Raw genomic sequence first — 22,224 nt, forward strand, 5'->3', positions numbered from 1 at the left:
TAGAACTGTGGTGTTGGAGAAGAGTCTTGAGCATTCCTTGGACTTAAAGGAGATCAAACCAGTCAATCCTCCAAAAATAAGTTCTGAATATTCATTGAAAGGACGGAGGCTGAAGCTGAACCTCTGATACTTTGGCCAGCTGATGGGAAGAACTAACTAATTTTAAAAGACCCTGATTCTGGGGAAGATTGAAGGCAAGAACGGAAGGGGATGACCCAAAATGAGATGGTTTGGTAGCATCACCAACTGGAAACACATGAGTTTTAGAAAGTTCTGGGAGTTGGTGCTGGACAAGGAAGACTAGCATGCTGCAGTCCATGGGATCATAAAGAGTCAGACACAACTGAGAGACTGAACTGAATATTCCATCATGTATCACAACTACTTTATCCATTCCTCTGTCCATGGACATCTACATTGCCTCAATGTCTACCCACTGTAAATAATGCTGCATTGAACAATGAGATACATTTATTTTTCACTTTTGGTTTGCTCAGGGTGGTGGTTTTGATTTCCATATGCTGGTTTTATTCCTAGTGTCTTAAGGAATCTCCATACCATCTTTCATAGTGGCTGTATCAAATTACATTGTCACCAACAGTTCAAGAGGGTTCCCTTTACTTCACAACCTCTCCATCATTTATTGTTTATAAACTTATTGTTTGTTTTTATTTCCATTCCTCTTAGGAGATGGATCTTAGAGGATCTTGAGGATCACAGAGGACCTTGCTTTAATTTATGTCATCAAGTATTCTGCCTAGGTTTTTATAGTTTCTGGTCTTACATTTAGGTCTTGAATCCATTTTGAGTCGATCTTTGTGTTTTGTATTAGGGAGTGTTCTAATTTCATTCCTTTTCATGTAGCTGTCTGGTTTTTCCCAGAACCACTTATTGAAGAGGCTGTCTTTTCCCTATTGTATATTTTTGCCTCCTTTATAAAAAGTAAGGTAGCCATAGGTGCATGGGTTTATTTCTGGGCTTACTATCTTCTTCCAGTGGTTTATGTTTCTGTTTTAGAGCCAGTACCATAATTTCTTTATGACTGGAGCTTTGTAGTATAATCTGGTCAGAAAGGTTGATTCGTCCAGCTCCATTGTTCTTTCTCAATGCTTTGGCTATTCGGGGTCTTTTGACTTTCCATATGAATTGAGAAAAAATTTTTTTTTGTTCTACTGCTGTGAAAAAAAAATGCCATTGATAATTTGATGGGGGGTGGGGGGGGCGCAATGAATCTGTAGATTGCATTTGTTAATATGGTCATTTTCACAATAATAATTCTTCCTACACGGGAACATGAAATATCTATCCGTCCTTTTATGTTGTCTTTGATATCTTTCATCCATACTTGATTTCTTTCATCCATATTTGACTGCTGGAAAAGACACGCCTTTCCCCAGATGGACATTTGTCAGCAAAGTAATGTCTCTGCTTTTTAATAGGTTGTCTAACTTAGTTATAGCTGTTCTTTCTAGGAACAAGTGTCTTTTAAATTCATGGCTGCTGTCACCATCTGCAGTGGTTTTGGAGGCCAAGAAAATAAAGTCTGTGATGGTTTCCATTTTTTCCCCACCTATTTGCCATGAAGCTATTGGACTGGATGCCATGTACTTAGTTTTTTTTTTTTTTTTTAATGTTGAGCTTTATGTAGTTTTTTTTCCCTCTTTCAATTTCATCAAGGGGCTCTTTAGTTCCTCTTCATTTTCTTCCATAAGGGTTGTATCATCTGCTTACCTCAGTTGATGTTATTTCTCCTGACAATCTTTATTCCAGCGTGTCTTTTATCCAGCCTGGAATTTCATATGATATTCTCTGTGAATATGTAAAATAAGCAAGTGGCTATGCACACATGACTTAGCAATGTAATTTTTGGATATACATATACATATATCATGGTGTTTATTAAAGAGACACATGCACCCCAATGTTCCTTGAAGCGCATAATTCACTAAGACATGGAAGCAAACTGAATGTCCATCAGGCGATAGATGAATGGATACCACATCTTAATCTATATGTCTGAGAAACCCAAGTAAAACTTTAAGCACTGAGACAAGGAATCAGAAGGCAGACTGACTTAAATCACAATCACAGAAAACTAACCAATCTAATCACATGGACAACAGCCTTGTCTAACTCAATGAAACAATCAGCTATGCCATGTAGGGCCACCCATGTCAAAAGGTTCATGATAGAGAGTTCTGAGAAAATGTGGTCCACTGGGGAAAGGAATGGGAAAGCAATTCAGTATTGTTGCCTTGAAAACCTCAAGTTCTGTATTAAAAAAATATATATAGGACACTGAAAGATGAATTCCCCAGGTCGGCAGGTGCCCAGTATGCTACCAGAGATCAGTGGAGATTTAACACTAGAAAGAATAAAGAGATGAAACCAAAGCAAAAGCAACATCCAGCTGTGAATGTGACTAGTGATAGAAGCAAGGAGATGCTGTAAAGAGCAATATTGCATAGATACCTTAAATGTAAGGTCCATGAATCAAGACAAATTGGAAGTGGTCAAACAGGAGATGATGATAGTGAATATTGACATTTTAGGAATCATCAAAATAAAATGGTCTGGAATGTGTGAATTAAACTCAGATGACCACTATATCTACTACTGTGGTCAAGAATCCCTTAGAAGAAATTCAGTAGCCATCAGAGACAACAAAAGAAACCAAAATGCAGTTCTTGGATGCAGTCTCAAAAATGATAGAATGATGTGTTCCTTTCCAAGGCAAATCATTCAACATCATGGTAACCCGTCTATGCCCTGACAAGAAATTCTGAAGAAGTTGAAGTTGAACAGTTCTATTAAAACTTACAAGACTTTCTAGAACTAACACCCCCCAAAAGATGTCCTTTACATTATAGGGGGCAGGGATGCAAAAGTAGGATGTCAAGCAACACCTGAAATAACAGGGAAATTGGGCCTTGGAGTACTGAATGAAGCAGGGCAAAGGCTAGCAGGTTTTTTTCAAGAGAACGTGCTCATCATAGCAAGCACCCTTTTACAATGCAAGAGAAGACTCTACAAATGGACATCACCGTAGATGGTCAACACCAAAATCAGAGTGATTATATTCTTTGCAGCAAAAGGTGGAGAAGATCCATACGGTCAGCAAAAACAAGACCAGGAGCTGACTGTGGCTCAGATCATGAACTTCTTATTGCCAAATCCATACTTAAATTGAAGAAAGTAGGGAAAACCATTAGACAACTCAGATGTGACATAATTCAAATCCCTTATAATTACACATAGGAAATGAGAAATATATTTAAGGGACTAGATCTGATAGATAGAGGGCCTGATGAACTATAGAGGGAGGTTCCTGACATTGTACAGGAGACAGGGATTAAGAGAAGTCCCATGGAAAAGAAATGCAAAAGAGCAAAATGGCTGTCTGAACAGGCCTTACAAACAGCTGTGAAAGGAAGAGAAGTGAAAAGTAAAGGAGAAAAGGAAAGATATAAGCATATGAATGCAGAGTTCCAAAGAATAGCAAGAAGAGATAAGAAAGGCTTCTTCAGCAATCAAAGAAAAGAAATAGAGGAAAACAACAAAAGGAGAAAGATTAGAGATCTTTTCAAATAAATTAGAGATACCAAGGGAAAATTTCATGAAAAGATGGGCTCAATAAAGGACATAAATGATATGGACCTAACAGAAGCAGAATTTATTAAGAACAGGGGGTAAGAATACACAGAAGAACTGTACAAAAAAGATCGTTATGACCAACATAATCACGGTGATGTGATCACTCACCTAGAGCCAGACATCCTGGAATGTGAAGTCAAGTGGGCCTTAGAAAATATCACTATGAACAAAGCTAGTGGAGCTGATGGAATTCCAGTTGAGCTATTTCAAATTCTGAAAGATGCTGCTGAAAAAGTGCTGCACTCAATATGCCAGCAAATTTAGAAAACTTAGCAGTGGCCACGGGACTGAAAAGTTCAGTTTTCATTCGAATCTCGAAGAAAGGCAATGCCAAAGAATGCTCAGACTACTGCACAATTACACTTATCTCACACGCTAGTAAAGTAATGCTCAAAATTCTCTGAACTTCCGGAAATTCAAGCTGTTTTTAGGAAAGGCAGAAGAACCAGAGATCAAATTGCCAACAACTGCTGGATCATCAATAAAGCAACAGAGTTCCATAAAAACATCTATTTCTGTTTTTTTGACTGGGCCAAAGACTTTGACTGTGTGGATCACAATAAACTGTAGAAAATTCTGAAGGAGATGGGAATACAAGACCACCTGACCTGCCTCTTGAGAAACCTATATGCAGGTCAGGAAGCAACAGTTAGAACTGGACATGGAACAGGAGACACCTTCCAAATAGGAAAAGGAGTATTTCAAGGCTGTATATTGTCACCCTGCTTATTTAACTTATATGCAGAGTACATCATGAGAAACGCTGGGCTGGAGGAATCACAGGCTGAATCAAGATTGCCGGGAGAAATATCAATAGCCTCAGATATATCAATGACACCACCCGTATGGCAGAGTGTGAAGAGGAACTAAAAAGCCTCTTGATGAAAGTGAAAGAAGAGAGTGAAAAATTTGGCTTAATGTTCAACATACAGAAAACGAAGATCATGGGATCCGGTCCCATCACTTTATGACAAATAGATGGGGAAAAAGTGGAAACAGTGTCAGATTTTTTGTGTGTGGGGGATTGGGGGGGGTGTCCAAAGTCACTGCATAGCGTGATTTTAGGCATGAAATTAAAAGACGCTTACTCCTTGGAAGGAAATTTATGACTAACCTAGATAGCATATCCAAATGTAGAGGCATACCTTGGTCAAAAAAGGTCCCTCTAGTCAAGGCTATGGTTTTTCCTGTAGTCACGTATGGATGTGAGAGTCAGACTGTGAAGAAAGCTGAGCGCTGAAAAATTGATGCTTTTGAACGGTGGTGTTGCAGAAGACTCTTGAGAGTTTCATGGACTACAAGGAGATCCAACCAGTTCATTATAAAGGAGATCAGTCCTGGGTGTTCTTTGGAAAGAATGATGCTAAAGCTGAAACTCCAGTACTCTGGCCACATCATGTGAAGAGTTGACACACTGAAAAAGATTTTGATGCTGGGAGGGATTGGGGGCAGAAGGAAAAGGGGATGACAGAGGATGAGATAGCTGGATGGCATCACCGACTCAATGGATGTGAGTGCGTGAACTCCAGGAGTTCGTAATTGACAGGGAGGCCTGGCGTGCTGCAATTCATTGGGTTGCAAAGTGTCAGACATGACTGAGCGACTGAAGTGAACTGAACTGTACAGTCTTATTGAGGTCAGAATTATACTCCGGGTTCCTCAGAGGCACTCAGGTGATGAATGTTTCCCCCAACAATCTTAACCTGGGAGGCATTCTAGACAGTTTCTGCACCCTGGGTGGCATCAGAGGAAAGAAATATTTTAATGGTGAGGAACATCTATATGGGCCTTCAATATAGGATGCTATCAGAAATACCCCTGGTGCATCTCTATCCCACCTCAGTGGTAGAACTAGGAGGGATGAGTACGGGGCCTGTATTGGTAAGGGACAGACTGACTGACCATGGAAGGAAAGCTTTGGTGTAAAATCTGTCTACACACCCATCTAGAGAAGGGGATGACGCCTCCAGTAGAAAGATGGTGGTAGTCAATTGCTTTCTCTCTTACAGATGGGAGCTAACAATTCCAGACTCATTCCTTTGAAGCATATCCTGAAAAACGGGGATCAATTTGATTCCCAGAGCTCAAAGAAGACACACCTCATCTTCTATGTGATCCCTATGTGATACTGCATGGCCACAGTATTCATTGGAGGATGGCTAACCGTGGCCGGTTGGAGGGTCTCTTAATTATAATACTGTTTTACAATTAGATCGGCTCTGTGGAAAACAAGGGTACCATATGTGTTGCCTTTTTTCTCTCTGCGATATATGCAAGACATATGTCCCAAGGGTATAGATTTGGGTTTGAAACATTCAGCTCCCTCATGTCCTCCTACTTTGCCCCCATAAACAGGTCTCCAAACTGAGGAAACTGAAAGTCAGAGAACCCTCACCCCCACCCCCACACTCCTTGAAGGGTTGCCTTGGTCTCAGTAAAAAACAAAACTGTGATTCGAACTGCCCAAGTAGACACCCAAAGTACCCCTGTCTCAGTATTACCTCAGACTACTCTGATTTCAATAGAAGCTCAGACAATTGAAGTAAGAGAAGCTCAGATAGCAAAAACTAAGAGTGAAATACAGGATAAGATGGAGGACAGGAGACAATGTGTTAAAGAAAATCATGTTTTTACCAGTCTATTCCTAGGATCATATGCACAGAGCAGACAGAGAGGCTGAGGAACAGCCACACAAGCTGTTGTCTCTTTAGGAAGCACCCACTAGGAGAAATAATCAGTCTCTGAGAGTTAATATGTGTTTTCTAACCAAGGAGTATCTGGAAGACTATTTAGAGGACCCAGAAAAATATATTAGAGGTTTTAAAAGTGTTACTCTGCTTTATTATCTTACTTCAAAGGATGTGATGTATATCTTGGGACAAACACTAACTCTCAACTCAAAAACTTGAGTTTTGGGAAAAGCTGTTACTTTTGATGATGAATGGTTTGGTAATGAATCAGTAGTGAATAGTCACCCTACCCCTGGGAATCAGGCAGTCCCAATTATCGAACCAGACTGGGACTATAACATGGTTAAAGGATGATGGGATCTGAGTCGTTTTGTCAGATGTATCAGATGTATTCTTAAAGGACACAGGCAAGGGCTTGTAGACTTTAAACTATGAGAAATTGGCCAGCATAGAACAGGAGGAGAAGGAAGCACCTGGTAAATTTCTAGATAAACTGAGAGAAGCCCTTTTCAGATACACAGAGATTGATTCTGAAAGTGAATAGGGAAGAGTGATCTTAAAAGATGGATTTCTCAATCAGTCAGTTCTAGATATCCACCGTAAGCTATCAAAAAATGTATGGGCCAAATTAGTTTTTAGATAATCTGCTGAAACTGTCTCAGTCTATTATGGCAGGGAATATGAGGGGAAAAAAATAAAGGCAGAAACAGACAAAGGAACAGGGAGAAGTGTTTGTCATGGCTGTCAGAACCAGTCCTAAACAGCCAGAGAAAATTTTCTAGAGGGATCCAGGTAAAAAGGGATGGGCTTGCTATTACTGTGAAAAGGACAGCGCCCCAAGCAGGATTGCCTCCAAACATCTAAGCCACCAGACATATGCAGCTACATATACAGTCTGCAAAGGACAACATAGGAGGAGAGACTGCCCCCAGAGGTGTAGGTTTCAGGGGTAAGACTCAAGACAATCAGGACTGAAGGTGCCCGGAGGTCCCCACACAAGCTCCTATCCAAATCACACCTGAGAAACTCTGGGTTTTAGTAACTGTGTGGGGCCAATCTGTAGATTTCCTTTTAGAAACTGGGGCAACTTACTCTGTAGAAAGCAATGACACCCCATTCCAGTATTGCTGCCTGGAAAAATCCCATGAATGGAGGAGCCTTGAGGGCTGCAGTCCATGGGGTCGCTGAGAGTCGGACACGACTTAGCGACTTCACTTTCACTTTTCACTTTCGTGTGTTGGAGAAGGAAATGGCAGCCCACTCCAGTATTCTTGCCTGGAGAATTCCAGGGATAGGGGAGCCTGGTAGGCTGCTGTCAAAGGGGTCTCACAGAGTCAGCCATGACTGAAGTGATGCAGCAGCAGCAGCAGCAGCAGCAACTTACTCTGAGCTTACTGAAGCATCTGACCCAATTTCTTCCCGATCTGCTTCTGTAGTGGGATTGCCTGGACAAACCAAAAGGTTTTACTTTAGTTGGTTTTTTATGCTGTAACTGAGACTCTATGCTATTTTTACACGAGTTTCTGATGATGACAGAGTCTCCCTCTCCCTTCTTGGGGAGGGATATACTGAGCAAGCTCCATGCCTCTGTTTTCATGAATATGGAGCCCTCATCTCTCTCCATTTAATTGAACAAAATAGAAATCCTAGAGCGTGGGCTGTTGGAAAATCTGTGGGTCGAGCACAATAATGCTATTCCTGTAGTTGCCAAGCTCAAAGACCCTCCCTTATTTCCACATGAGAAGCAGTATCCACAGAAACCTGAGGTTAAGGAGGAGTTAAAACTCATCCTTGAGAATTTAAAGGAGCTGGAGCTATTAATTCCCTGTAACAGTCCATGCAACACTCCTATTTTGGGTATAAAGTAATCAAATTGTGAATGGAGACTAGTTCAAGATTTATAAATAATAAATGGGGTTGTAGCTCCTTTACACCCTGTGATACCTAATCATTACATGCTATTGTCTGAAATTCCTGAAAGAGCCACGTATTTCTCAGTAATTTATTTAAAAGATGCCTTTTACTTAATGCCTTTGGCAGAAGAAAATCAACTTATCTTTGCCTTTGAAAACCCTATATAGCCAGCTTCTCAGGTAACCTGGAAAGTATTTCCCCAGGGATTTTATGACAGCCCTCACCTATTTGGGCAAAGTTTGTCATGGATTCTACAAAACTTCAATAGCTCAAAAAAAACAAAACAAAAACAAACAAACAAACAAACAAAAAACAACTTTAATAGCTCCAAAACAGTGGTACTACAATATGTAAATGATATTTTGCTCTGTGCTGAGACAGAGGAAACTTCCTCACAAGCCTCAAAAATTTCTTAAACTTTCTGGCAGACTGCAGTTACAAGACATCAAGAGAAAAGCCTCAGCTTTGTCAACAGTCTGTTAGATATCTGGACAAAATCGTATCAGAAGGGACTAAGGCCATAGGCCCTGAGAGAACTAAAGCTATATTAAATCATCACCTACCTATTACTTAAATACAATTGAGGAGATTTTATGGACTCACTGGTTACTGGTGCTTTTTGATTCAGTGTTATGGGGAACTTGCCTGGCCTTTATATAAACTTATAACTGAGACTCAGCAGGTCAAAATTGACAAACTGGTTTGGTCTCTAGATACTCAAAAGGCTTTTAAGGCTCTTCAGACTACTCTCCTGCAATATCCTGCTCGAGCTTGCCCACAGGGTCAGAAGTTAATTTGTTTGTCATTGAAAGAAAAGGTAGGCCTTGGGAGTTTTGGCACAACCCCAAGGGTCTCACCAGCAACCTATTGGTTGTTTAAGTAGAGAATTAGATGTAATTTCACATGGGTGGCCACACTGCCTAAGAGCAATTGGGGCAACGGCTTTATTAACAGCTGAGGCCTTAAAAATAAATAATGGATGAAATATTACTGTACTGTCCTATGACGTGAGTGCAATCACACGATCTATGGTTAATACTTGGATGACAGTGTAGGCTTCTTGAATATAAGTCATTGCTATTAGAAGGACCAATAACTGAGCTTAAAATTTGTGGAATTTAAATTTTCCCACTTTCCTTCGTGAGAAAGAAAATGAAACTCCTGATCATGATTGTTTTCAATTTCTAAATGTAAATTATGCAGCTCTGGAAGATCGAATGAATACCCCATTAAGCAATCCTGACATGGAAATATTTACAGGTGGCAGGTTTTTTTGTTGTTGTTGTTGTTGTTGTTCACAATGAGAAGCATAAAGCAGATTACTCTGTGGTGACATCTGAATAGATTTTCAAAGCAAAATCTCTCCCCTGGGGAGCCAGGGATCAGTTAGTGGAGCTTGTGGCTCTGTCCTGAGCTCTAGAGTTAAGCAAAGGCCACTGAGTAAATATCTACACCGATTCTAATATGCTTATTTGAATTTACATGCTCACGTTGCAATATGGAAAGAAAGTCAGTTTAAAACGGTAAGAGGAGAACCTATTAAGCTTTTCAGAGAGAGCAAGAGACATTTAACTAGTATATATTGTCCTAAAAAAGTAGCTGTTGTGCATAAAAAATGACACAGTAGGGTTGGGATGTGGAACAGGAAAAATCAAAATATACTGAGGAAGAACTAGTAAGATATGAGAAAAGAGGATAAAGGATGGTTACAGTCCCAGGATATATGATTAATAATTTCTGAAAACGCTTAGTGGAAAATTCTTAAGGGTTTACACCAGAGTTTTCATTTAGGTGCAGACAGTATTTATGGCTTCTCTTTTTTTTCAAGGTAAAAATGTATAAAAACTATTAAGAACATTGTCAAAAGATGTGATGTTTATCAAATAAATAAATAAAGTTACCCAAAGAGCGAAAGCTAGCAAAATCTGGATTACAACAGAGGGGAAGATATTCTGGAAAGGACCAGTAAATTGATTTTACTCATATACAAAAATTTAATGTATATTCTTGCTTATATATTTAGGCAGATACTTTTACTGGATGGATTGAGCCTTTTTCCTGTTGTAGTGAACAGACTAAGGAAGTTACAAAAATTCTAATCCAAGAAATTATCCCCAGGTATGGGCTACCACAGAGCCTTCAGAATGGCAATGGCTCCACCTTTAAAGCTGCTGTAACTCAGTTGGTGTCTAAAGCTCTAGGAATACAATATTACACTGTTCCTGGAGACCCCAATCCTCAGGCAATATGTCAGATTAAATCATGTGACCTAGAAAGCGTGTTCATATATGTGGCTCAAACGGAGTTGAAACTTGAGGTAACAAATTATTGAAAAAGTTTTATCTTTTTGAAGTTGAGAACAGCTGGAGGTTAGAATATTGGATGTTTAACAAACCTTCCTAGTAACTTGAAACCAGATACAAGTTCTGAAGCTACTTAAAGTGGTATTTACTGTATATACACAACATATTTTTAGTTGAGCATATACGTTCTAACATGTTACCTGTGAAAACTACCAACAGAGGTATTTTGATGTTATTTCATTGCTTCCATTAAAGGAAACTTTTAGCGATATGAAGGAATGAAATTAGTAAAGAATGAAAAATGAATATAATAGACAAGAAAATACTGTCACAAAACCAAAACTTTATTCTCCCATATGACTACTAGGAGACTTCCAGCTGAACAGGGCATTTAAAAAACACTCTGTAAAGGGCCAAAACAGAAATAATTTAGGCTTTGCGAATATGATCATTGACGATTAATTAAGTTTTCAGGCATAGAGAATAACCAAAGAAGCTGGCAAGTCCCTGTTCCAACTTTAAGAACTCCGAAAACTGAGTTTCACACAATTTCCACGTGAGAAAATAAAATTCTTTCGGTTTTCCTCAGCCATTAAAAGTGTAAAGCTCTAAAATTAAAAAAAAAGAAGAAGAAGAAGAAGTAAAGCTCATTCTCAGCTCACAATAGACAGTGCAAAAACAGGGGCAGGCTGCCCTGCCTTGATTGAAATGTAATTCCAAGAGGAGGGGCGTCAAGATCTGGGCTGTGAGTGCTGGACACCATCACTGGACTCCCCTGGTAGACTCGGAGGCCGTTCTCAGCCCTGTGCCCTGGCGACTGTGCCATCTGTTTTTTCTTTCTTCGCGTTTGGTGAGCTGAGCAATCTTGACCCAAGACCCTTGAGATTCACATTCAGGCTGACCACGCCTCCAGCGGGTGCTTTTACGGGGTGAAGGGGCGGGGGGAGGGCTCATCGCCCGCGCATGCGCCCAACTCGGCGTCGCGGCCAATCAGATTGTAGGCGCCGACACCTGGCAGCCAATCATCGGGGGCAGCCCGCACGCCTGTAGGGGGAGCTGAGGCGGCGCCCCAGACCTGAGGAGGCCTCATCGCCTCAGGCTCGCCTCCTCAGGCTCAATCTGGGAACTGCCTAGGGCAGGTGAGCCGCAGGCAGTTCTGTCTCCTCCATCAATGGGGACCGGTAAGGACTGGAGCGTGGTTCAGCCCAAGCGGTGCCTGGCGGCTAAAGGGAGGGTTTCTCAGGTCCCCACTCGCACAAGGCCTTGCTCGGCGGGGCGGCTGGTGAGGGCCCGCGGGCCCTCAGGAGGGAGCCTGCGGCAGGACCCACAGGCCTCAGGCTCCTTTCACCCTCTCCCCTCTCTAGTCTGGGCGGGCTCTGCTCTCCAGCAGCTTTCCTGCCCAGGGGGTGGGACAAGCCAGCTCGCGGAAAGGGCCTCTTGGGCCCCTGGCCCCCGGCACCACGCCCAGCTCTCCTGTGGAACCTAATGTATTTAAACACACATGCACAAATCTTCACAGCCCAAGCCGGTTCTGCACCCAGGCACAGTCAGGTGGGCGCAGCAAAAAAAAAAGAAGAAAAAAGATCGATCTAGTGGCCTCTTCACTGCCCTGGTGCTTTGGTCGTTTTCCTGTTTCCTCTTGCCTCTCCTCGGACTCCAGGGCTGCCCCGTCCTTGGGGGCCCCGAGATTCAGGCCTTTGGTTCGGGAAGTTGGCAGATGAGGTATTTGTTTGTTTGTTACTGAGAGAAGGGAGGTGGGAGGAAGAAGCTCAGGGCAAAGGAGTTCAATCACTTGGTCTGGTTGAGTGTGAGACACCTGGTCAGCATCCGTAGGGTAGGACCAGGTAGGGCCTGGGGGGATAGAATGTTCCCGGAACAGGTGACTCACCCTGAGCTTTTCTTCTGCTTGTCCCCAGGATGTGACCGTTTGCTGCCTGGTAGGTCTGAAGCGCTCAGGATTTCAGTGGGCCCCTGAGGTAAGGTGACAGACATCTTTACAATAAGGGACAAAGTTGTGGCTTTCTTACTTTCCGTTTTTCTCCTTTCATTCATCGGCTGACACGTTGGTGTTGAGAGAGAGTATTCCTGATTGGGGATTACCTGACCCTGATTGCGGGTGCTGACTTCAGGGCAATCATGGTTTCAGGTTTGCAGCTTTCTGAGTGGCAAGCTTAAAAACAGGCAGGGTGACTTGCTTTCTCCTGCCTTCTTGAAAGAAAAAAAGTAAGAGCACCATGGGTGTTAAGCTGTGTAGAGCTGACTCCTACCACTTGGTGAGGCTAAAATGGGGCAATGCACATATCCTAAGGTTTTAGCTAGGAAAGCAAAGCAGTGCAGGTGTGGGGGTTCCCTGGTGGCCTGGTGATTAGGATTCTGGGCTTTCACTGCAGTGGTCTGGATTCAATCTCTGGTCAGGGAACTGGGACCCCACAAGCCAAACAGCATGGCCAAATGAATAAATGAATCAAGTGGTTCATTCAGAGACAATGACCTGTGATTTAACATGTTCACGTGAGATTACTTGCTCATTTCTGTATCCTTAAGGGCTTTTTTTCATCAAGTAAGTGAACTCCACTGGATGGGGGCGAGGCACCATCTGAGTTCATTTCATGCGAGTAAACAAGATCATAGGAAGCCCTATGCCCAGCAACTTGTGCCTACAGCTGTGTTGTATACTTATCTTGCTGGTACAGCTTTGAACTTCACAGCATGTTTTGTTTTGGTCACAACATGTGGCTTCATAGGATATTCGTTCCCCAACCAGGGATCGAACACAGGATCCTGGCAGTGAGAGGACTGAGTCCTAACCAAACCACTGGACTGCCAGGCAACTCCTGTGTTTCGGTGCTTTGGATTGGTGTGTGTGTGTGTGTGTGTGTGTCTGTGTGTGTCTGTGTGTGTGTGTGTGTCTGTGTGTGTGTCTGTGTCTGTGTGTCTGTGTGTCTGGGGTTTTTTTAATTTTTGCTATATTTATAGGAGAACTCTTCTGTGTGTAAGTATGATGTGAATGGTATTATAACTTGAAATGTTTGTGTTGTACATACGATCTCAAAATTGAATAGTTTGAAAGAACTTCACACTTGTTATCTCTTGGCCTAGGATCTCTCCTGAGGTAGTAGTCAAGCTTTTGTCTGGCTTGGCCACCTCTGAAGACTTAGCTTGTTGAATCTACGCTCTCTCACTTGCCTGTACTCATGAAGCCTCAGTTCCTCCTTCTGTGGGCCTCTCCAAGGGGCTTCTCTTGTGGAGGCTGCTGTCTTTTCTCAGAATGAGTGATTCAGGAAAGCACTTGCACCCATGATAAAGTGCAGAGTCTTCTTTCAGATGTTACACATCTTCACTTGTGTATTTGCTTAGTCTCACAGGTCAACCCTGTGATAGATTGAGAGAGAACTACGCAGCGGTGGGAATATCAGGAGATTCGATTCACTGGTTACCGTACCCATTAATCCACCATGCCAGCCTTTTGTTTCATATGACCTCAGCTCTGTCAATGTGAGCAAATTATTTGGCTTGTGTACCCTTCTTGTGTGCCGCTACTTCTGCTAAGCCGCTTGAGTCGTGTCCGACTGTGCGGTCTCATGGACAGCAGCCCACAAGGCTCCCCCTTTTCTGGGATTCTCCAGGCAAGAACGCTGGAGTGGGTTGCCATTTCCTTCTCCAGTGCATGAGACTGAAGCCGCTCAGGCGTGTCCGACCCTTCGAAACCCCATGGACTGCGGCCTACCAGGCTCCTCCATCTGTGGGATTTTCCAGGCAAGAGTACTGGTGTGGGTTTCCATTGCCTTCTCCAGCTTGTGTGCTCTCTGGCTTGATCTACTCAATTCTTGATGTACTCAGTTCTAGACCTACTCATTTCTTGATCTTCTAGCAAGTCTCCTCTTTGTCCCGGATTAAGTTTTCTGTTTCTCTGGATGGTTCCCATCAGCAAACAGACTGACTATAATGTGACCTGTCGTTAAAAATCCATCTTTTGGTGACACATCCTGCTTCTGCTGCTTTTTTTTCATGTTTGCTTATTATAGATCTCTGCAGAGTTGTTTCTAGACTTTGTTATCTCGAGTTCTCTCATTTTCCTTTAAAGCCGCTCTTGTCAAGGCCACAGGTGAATTTCAAATGTTTAACTCCGTGGTCAATTTTTAGTTGTTATCTTATGTACTTTATTGGCATCCTTTATCAGACTAGCTCATTTCCTCCTCCCTGAAAAAAATGTTTCACTTGGATTACAGAGTGCTTCTCTTTCCTGCTTCTCTTCCACCTACAGTTCTCCCACATACAAAGTGTGACCTTTGTGTCTGGCTTGATTCAGATGTCATATTTTCTTTTTCAATATTTATTTATTTAGCTCTGTGGCATGTGGGATCTTAGTTCCCAGGCCAGGGATGGCACCTGTGGAGAGTTTTAAACACTGGATCTCCAGGAAAGTCCCCTCGTTTGTGTACTTTCAAGATTCCTCCATTTCATGGCTGTATAGCAGTGAATGTTTTTGTTTTATTTTTATGGCTGCATATGGTAAATGGCTTCCATGCAGTCCGTTTTGAGCATATACCACAGTTTGTTTATCCATTCGTCAATGTTGGGTAATACGTGGATGGTGTACTCTTTGTGGCTATAGTGAGTAATGTTGCTGTGAACACTGATTTTGCATGGACTGAACATTTTCAGTGTTTGTGGATATGTACAAAAGAGGGAAATTCCTGGATCATATGGCTCCTCTATATTTAATTTTTGAGGTACTGACAAACCACTTCTGCAAGAGTGGTGGTACCATTTTACAGCAATTACCTCAACAATATCTGAAGATTCCTTTTCTCCACGTCCTCTGCAGCACTTGTTATTATTCGTCATTTTGATTGGGTGTGAAGTAGTATGGGTGTGAAGTAGTATCTCAGTGAGACTGCTTTACATTTTGCTAGGGGCTTCCCTGGTGGCTCCGAAGGGAAAGTGTCTGCCTGCAATGTAGGAGACCTGGGATCAATTCCTGGGTCGGGAAGATCACCTTGAGCAGGAAATGGTAATCCACTCCAGCACTGTTGCCTGGAAAATCCCATGAACGGAGGAGCCTGATAGGCTACAGTCCATGGGGTTGCAAAGAGTCGGAAATGTCTATTCAAATTCTTTTCCTGGTTGTTAAAAGCTTTTCTTTTTTTAATTGTTGTAGAAAACATCTAACTTAAATTTTTACCAGTTTAACCATTTTTGCATGCTAAGTATTTCACACACTTTCATCAGCCTTTTGGAGAAAGAAATGGCAAGCCACTGCAAATCCGATGGAGAAGGGAACCTGGTGAGCTTTCGTCCATGGGGATGCAAAGTCGGGCACACCTGAGTGACTAACACATATACACACACATAGTCACAGTGTTGTTTTGTTGTCGTTGTCGTTGTTTTAGCTGTGCTATGCAGCTTGAATGACAGTTCCCTGGTTGAGGATCATACCCAGGCCCCTGATAGGAAACTGTGGAGTCCTAACCTCTGAACTACCAGGGACTTCCTTATCACATTGTTATGAAACAGATCTCTACACCTTTACATCTTGCAAAATCGAAACTCTGTGCCCATCACTTGTCCCATTAAACAGCAACTGCTCTTTTCTTGCCTGTTGACCTAGACCGTGGACTCCGTCGTTCTTTTTTGTTTCCTCTCGATTGCTTGACTGTGTTAGCTATTTCATACAAGTAGAAACTTACAGTATTTGTCTTTTTGTATGACTGGCTTATTTCATTTGGCTTGATGTCTGAAATGATCATGCATGTTGTAGCATGTGACAGAATTTTCTTTATATGGCTAAATAGTATTTCATTGTATGTATCTATGACATTTGATGGACATTTCGATGGTTCCACCTCTTAGTTGTTGTGCTTCGTGCTGCTGTGAGCACGGCTGTGCAGATATCCCAAGACCCCATGTTAACTTCTTTTGAATTTATATCCTGAAGTGGAATTGCTGAATCGTGTGTCAGCTCCAGATTTTTAATTTTTCGAGGAGCCTTTAAACTGTTTTCTGTAGCAGTTGCACCATTTTAAAATCTGTCCATAACACACAGGGATCCAGTTTCTGTACGTGCTTGCCAACAGTTGTCCTTTCCTTTCCTTCATATGTAAATTGTGTGTGTATATGCACACACAATTTTTTTCATGCCCTTTTCCATTATTGTTTTTCACAAATTATGAATATAGTTCCTTGTGCTATCCAGTACGATCTTGTTTGTCTATTGTATATATTACAGTTTGCATCTGCTAATCACCAGCTCCCAATCTATGCCTGCCCCACTTTTCCCCTCTTGGGAATCACATAGTCTGCTCTCTCTCTCTGTGAGTCTGTTTGTGTTTCATAGATAAGTTCATTTGTGTCATATTTTAGAGTCCATGTAAGTGATACCATACGAGATTTGTCTTTCTCTTTTTTTTTTAATTTTTATTTTTACTTTATTTTATTTTACAACACTGTATTGGTTTTGCCATACATTGACATGAGTCCGCCACGGGTGTACACGAGTTCCCAATCCTGTCCTCCTCCCACCTCCCACCCCATATCATCTGTCTGGATCATCCCTGTGCACCAGCCCCAAGCATCCTGTATCCTGCATGGAACATAGACTGGCGACTATCTTACATGATAGTGTACATATTTCAGTGCCATTCTCCCAAATTATCCCACCCTCTCCTTCCCCCTCGGAGTCCAAAAGTGCGTTCTATACATCTGTGTCTCTTCTGCTGTCTCTCATACAGGGTTATCATTACCATCTTTCTAAATTCCATATATATGTGTTAGTATACTGTATTGGTGTTTTTCTTTCTGGTTTACTTCACTGTGTATAATCGGCTCCAGTTTCATCCATCCCATTAGAATTGATTCATACAAAGTCTGCCAGCAATAAATGCTGGAGAGGGTGTGGAGAAAAGGGAACCCTCTTACCCTGTTGGTGGGAATGCAATCTAGTACAGCCAGTATGGAGAAGAGTGTGGAGATTCCCTAAAAAATTGGAAATAGAACTGCCGTATGAGCCAGCAATCCCACTGCTGGGCATACACACTGAGGAAACCAGAACTGAAAGAGACACATGGACCCCAGTGTTCATCGCAGCACTGTTTATAATAGCCAGGACATGGAACAACCTAGATGTCCATCAACAGATAAATGGATCAGAAAGCTGTGGTACATATACACAATGGAGTATTACTCAGCCATTCCAAAGAATATATTGTCTTTCTCTTTCTGACTTCCTAAGTATTCTTTTTAATGCTAGTGTAGATTCAAGTATTTACTTAACAACATGTGTTGCTACTGTATAAAATGTGGTTGACTTTTAAAATATTTGTCTTCTATTCTGCAAGCTTTATATTAATTCTGATACTTGTGTTTTCTTCAAGATTTTCTATATACAAAAGTATGTTATCTCCAATATACTTTGACTGTTTCCTTTCCATTCTGAAGGCTGTTTTTTGTTTTTGTTTTTTCTTTTCTTTTTTTTTTTTTAAACAACAGCAACATTTCTCTTTTGTTACCTGATTGCTCTGGTTATAGAACTGCCAGTATAATGTTGAGCCAAAGTGTGTAATAGACTTCCTTGTGTTGTTCCCAGTCTTAGAGGGAACGCTTTCAGTTTTTCATTATTAAGTGTGATGTTAGCTGTGGGTCTTTTTACAGGTGCCCTTTGATTGAGAAAGTTCTCTTCTGTTCTTAATTATTAAGTGTTCTTTTAAGCCCGGTTCTGAAAAGGTGCTAGATTCAGGGAAATGCTTTTTCTTCAGGCAGATGTGTTATTTGTTTCATTGTTTTAAAATGGCATAATGTTGGGTGACTTTCATATAATGAAGCAACTTTGCATACCTCCCTAAATCCCATGTGATCATGGTATACAGTCTTTTTTATATGTTGTTGGATTTCGTTTGCCAGTATTTTGTTGAGGACTCTTTCACCTGTATTCGTAAGGGATATCAAGGTGTGTGTGTGTGATGCCTCTGTCTGATATTGGTATGAGAGAAATACTGGCATCACTTTGCCTGCTATGTGGGGAAGAGACCTGTGGCGTGAAGGATGTAGCATTGTTGGATTTAAGTTTAGCCAGGATTAGAGGGAGAAATTTAGGATATATCGGTGTGGAATTGGGGTGAGATTATCAAAGAGAGCTCATTCTCAATTTCCTAGGCCTGTGTTAAGTGCTTGACATTGAATTATGCTGTTTGTTAACTAGGTATAGATAGATTATACTTTGAATTTGCTACCTATTTTCTTTGTTAACATTTATGAAATTAGAATTTGTGAATCAGGTGTAATGTGCATTTAAGATACATTTTCTTCAAATTTTACTACAAAACAAGATGCCATTGAATAGCTGATGCCTTTTAAAAAGAGCTGGTAACCTTAAGTCTAAGAAATAAGCATGTTTGTCTTTAAGAGACAGAAACACCTTTAAAAGTTATAAATTTGCCCAAGAAGATGCAACTGGTGTGTGGTTAACTTAGAATTCCAACTTAATCTTCTTTGACTCCAAAGTCCATGTTTCTGAACGCTGTACAACAGTGCTTTTGTAAAAATACTCGTCCTTTACATGTGATTTCACCTAATGATCAGTCGTGGTGGGTTTTTGGTTTTTTTTTTTTCTTTATTTTTTTAAATAGAAGAGGTTAAAGTGAACGTGGGACAAAGCTTATGATTCTAGAGCCATGTAGACTTGTAGTCATAGGTTTTTCAGCTGTCACTGAGTCTCGTTGACACTCGGTGTCTTTGTCTGTAAGATAAGGATGTTTAAAACTACTCTAGAGTTTTGGAGATAATCAAATAGCCCATTTTTCTGTACTTAACTAATATGTAGTATGTTTATACTTAGGTGGCAGTTTGTATAAAGGAAGCCCTGGGACTTGTGGCCGCACCCTCTAAGAATAAAAAAGTACTCAAAATATGGAACTACCATGTATGTTACGTGAAGAAGAACAAGAGCCAGAAGTACGGAAAAGGGAGGGAGAAACCAAACAAGCAGATGATGATGATGATGATGAAGTGATCTTGGTCAGAGTGGAACATGTAAATGAAGATGCTGACGTGATCTTTGTTGGGATGAGCTCAGCTTCAAAACCAGTCGTTTCAAACGTACTGAGCAGAGATACCCCAGGTTCTTGTTCAAGGAGAAAAAGGTATGGTCACTTCAGGAAAGGTAACGCTGACAAATTACAGCCAGCTAGTCATGTGACTCCTACATCAGAAGCAAAGGCTGCCTTGCCAGTTTCTGACTCTGAATCAAGATCAACAGATAGCCCTATTATTATTGAACCTCCGTCTCAAGCTGATTATAAAAATATTTCACCACAAAGAGTGCCGAATTGCTTTTCAAAGGAATCATGTTCTTCTTTGATTACCTTCACAAGTTCATTGCAGCATCCAGCAGAAAGAGCAGTTTCTGCAGGAGATATGAATAAAAGTCCTCATGTCTCAAAGGTACTTTCCACTTGTGAAACAAATAGCAGAAATCCCAAAAGGCCTAAGCTCAGTGATGGCATTATAGGGGAACATTCTTTAGGTTTTTCCCCTTCAGGTATTTTTCATACAGTGACCACTCAGCAAAGCACACCGGACCGTGTCCATACCTCACTAAGCCATGTTCAGAATGGAGAACCTTGTCCAACACCTTTTCCAAAGGACAGTGTTCATTGCAAGCCTGTAAGACCTTTAGGGGAAAATGGACTGACAAAAACTGATTTTCCAAGTTCAGCAAGTCCAGACAAAATTGGTGATCCCACAGAAGGAAAGCTGACTGTGTTACTTGGTGACTTCTACTATGGAGAGCATATAGGAGTTGGGCAGCCAGAACCGAAGACCCACACAGCGTTTAAATGCCTCAGCTGCTTGAAAGTTCTAAAAAATGCCAAGTTTATGAATCACATGAAGCACCATTTGGAACTTGAGAGGCAGAGAGGTGACAGCTGGAAAACCCACACCACCTGCCGGCACTGCCTCCGCCAGTTTCCTACTCCCTTCCAGATGCAGTGTCACATTGAAAGTGTCCACACTCCCCAGGAGCCCTCCGCAGTCTGTCGCATCTGTGAGTTGTCCTTTGAGACAGATCAGGTTCTCTTAGAGCACATGAAAGACAATCATAAGCCTGGTGAAATGCCCTATGTATGCCAGGTTTGCAGTTACAGATCATCATTTTTTGCAGATGTGGATGCACATTTCAGAGCATACCATGGTGACACTAAGAATTTACTTTGCCTGTTTTGTCTCAAAATTTTTAAAACTGCAACAGCCTACGGACATCATCATAGAGGACACTGGGAAAAGAGTTTTCGCCAGTGTTCCAAATGTCGGCTACAGTTTTTAACTTCCAAAGAGGAAAGGGAGCACAAGACCCAGTGTCATCAAATGTTTAAGAAGCCTAAGCAGCTAGAAGGATTGTCTCCTGAAACAAAAATTGTTATTCAGGTATCACTGGAACCCCTTCAACCAGGATTGGTGGAAGTAGCATCCATTACTGTGAACACATCTGATTTTGAATCATCACCCCCCAAATCTAAAAGTAGGAGGTCAAAAAAAGAAGAAAAAAGTTAATTCTGCTTTCAGTAAGTCTGAAGCAAGTATTTCAGTCAAAGTTAAAAACCCCATTAAAACCAAAAAGATCAAATTATAGCATTATTCAATAATATCAAATATAGGGAAACCGATGGGTAATTTATGTGATTTTGTTTTAAATACAGGAAGTACAATGTCGTTTGATCTGCGTATTGAGATGTTATTTAAAAATCTATTATCTGTTTTTCATATAATTGTCTTAACATGTAAAAAGATTGTGTGCACGTGTGTGTGAGAGAGAGAGAATGAGAGAAGTGGAGAAAGGAAAGGTAAGAACCTATTTCGGTAGCTGATGTTACTTGTAAGTTCGAAAGCTCTAGTATACATATAATCTGTAGAGTGTTTTAGCAACGTAATTTTCAACTGTTTTCATGCCTTGAAGTTCTCAGTATCAGCTATATAGCCAGATTTGAATGTCACTCTCTGAAGTGCCTCTTGGGCTGATCGAAGATAACCTGGCTCTGAAAGCGTGCAGTGGAGAAGTTGATGGAGAAGCTATGATGTGAGTTTGGACCAGACACGGGATTTAATCAGCGAAGAGCTGTGGCTTCTTGTCCCAGCTGAGGAAGAGGCATACATTCACTCCAGGCATAGAGCCAAGGTAGAAGGAACACTGTCTCAGAGTGCGTTTACCTAGCCCAGGCACATCTCAAGGAAGCCAACGGTTAAAATGCCTGTGTTTGGTGAGAGACCCTTGCAAGCATCAAGCAGGCCCTGTGTATCACTGACTGCAGTTGGAGAAGCAGAGATAGTTAATAGAATGAGACCTGGTGCCTGTGGACCTCCTGTTGAGTGATCAAAAGGGGAATTTGATTCATTGCGTCCCCTTTGCCAGTTGGCTGGCCTGTAGTCCCAATGAGGTAGGCATATCTGTGTCAGACACAGTAGCAAAGCAAGTTAAAATTCCCAAAGGAAAGAGAGCCTTGACGTCCACTTTGATTTGTGCTGGACCCATAGTTTTAACTGCAAAGGATCAAACACAGGAAATCTGTTCAGCTTTTGAATTGGGCTAAATTGAGTTCTCTTACCCTTAAGCTACAATGGAGTTGTCCAAGAATAGTAAATATGGCGGATAAAAATAGTCCAGGGTGATT

The 22,224-nt window shown here is 41.5% G+C and overlaps 1 protein-coding gene across 1 annotated transcript; it reads left to right on the forward strand.

Annotated features, from left to right (window-relative positions):
- Nucleotides 1-19,465: 19,465 nt before the first annotated feature.
- Nucleotides 19,466-21,088, forward strand: LOC128071086 (zinc finger protein 280B-like; the record flags this gene model as incomplete). Its single annotated transcript, XM_052664052.1, has 1 exon — nucleotides 19,466-21,088. A coding segment is annotated over exon 1 (1,623 nt), but the record flags the coding sequence as incomplete, so codon positions are not given.
- Between the last annotated feature and the right edge of the window lie 1,136 nt (nucleotides 21,089-22,224).

Source organism: Budorcas taxicolor, chromosome Y (assembly GCF_023091745.1).
Source record: "Budorcas taxicolor isolate Tak-1 chromosome Y, Takin1.1, whole genome shotgun sequence".
NCBI lineage: Eukaryota > Metazoa > Chordata > Mammalia > Artiodactyla > Bovidae > Budorcas > Budorcas taxicolor.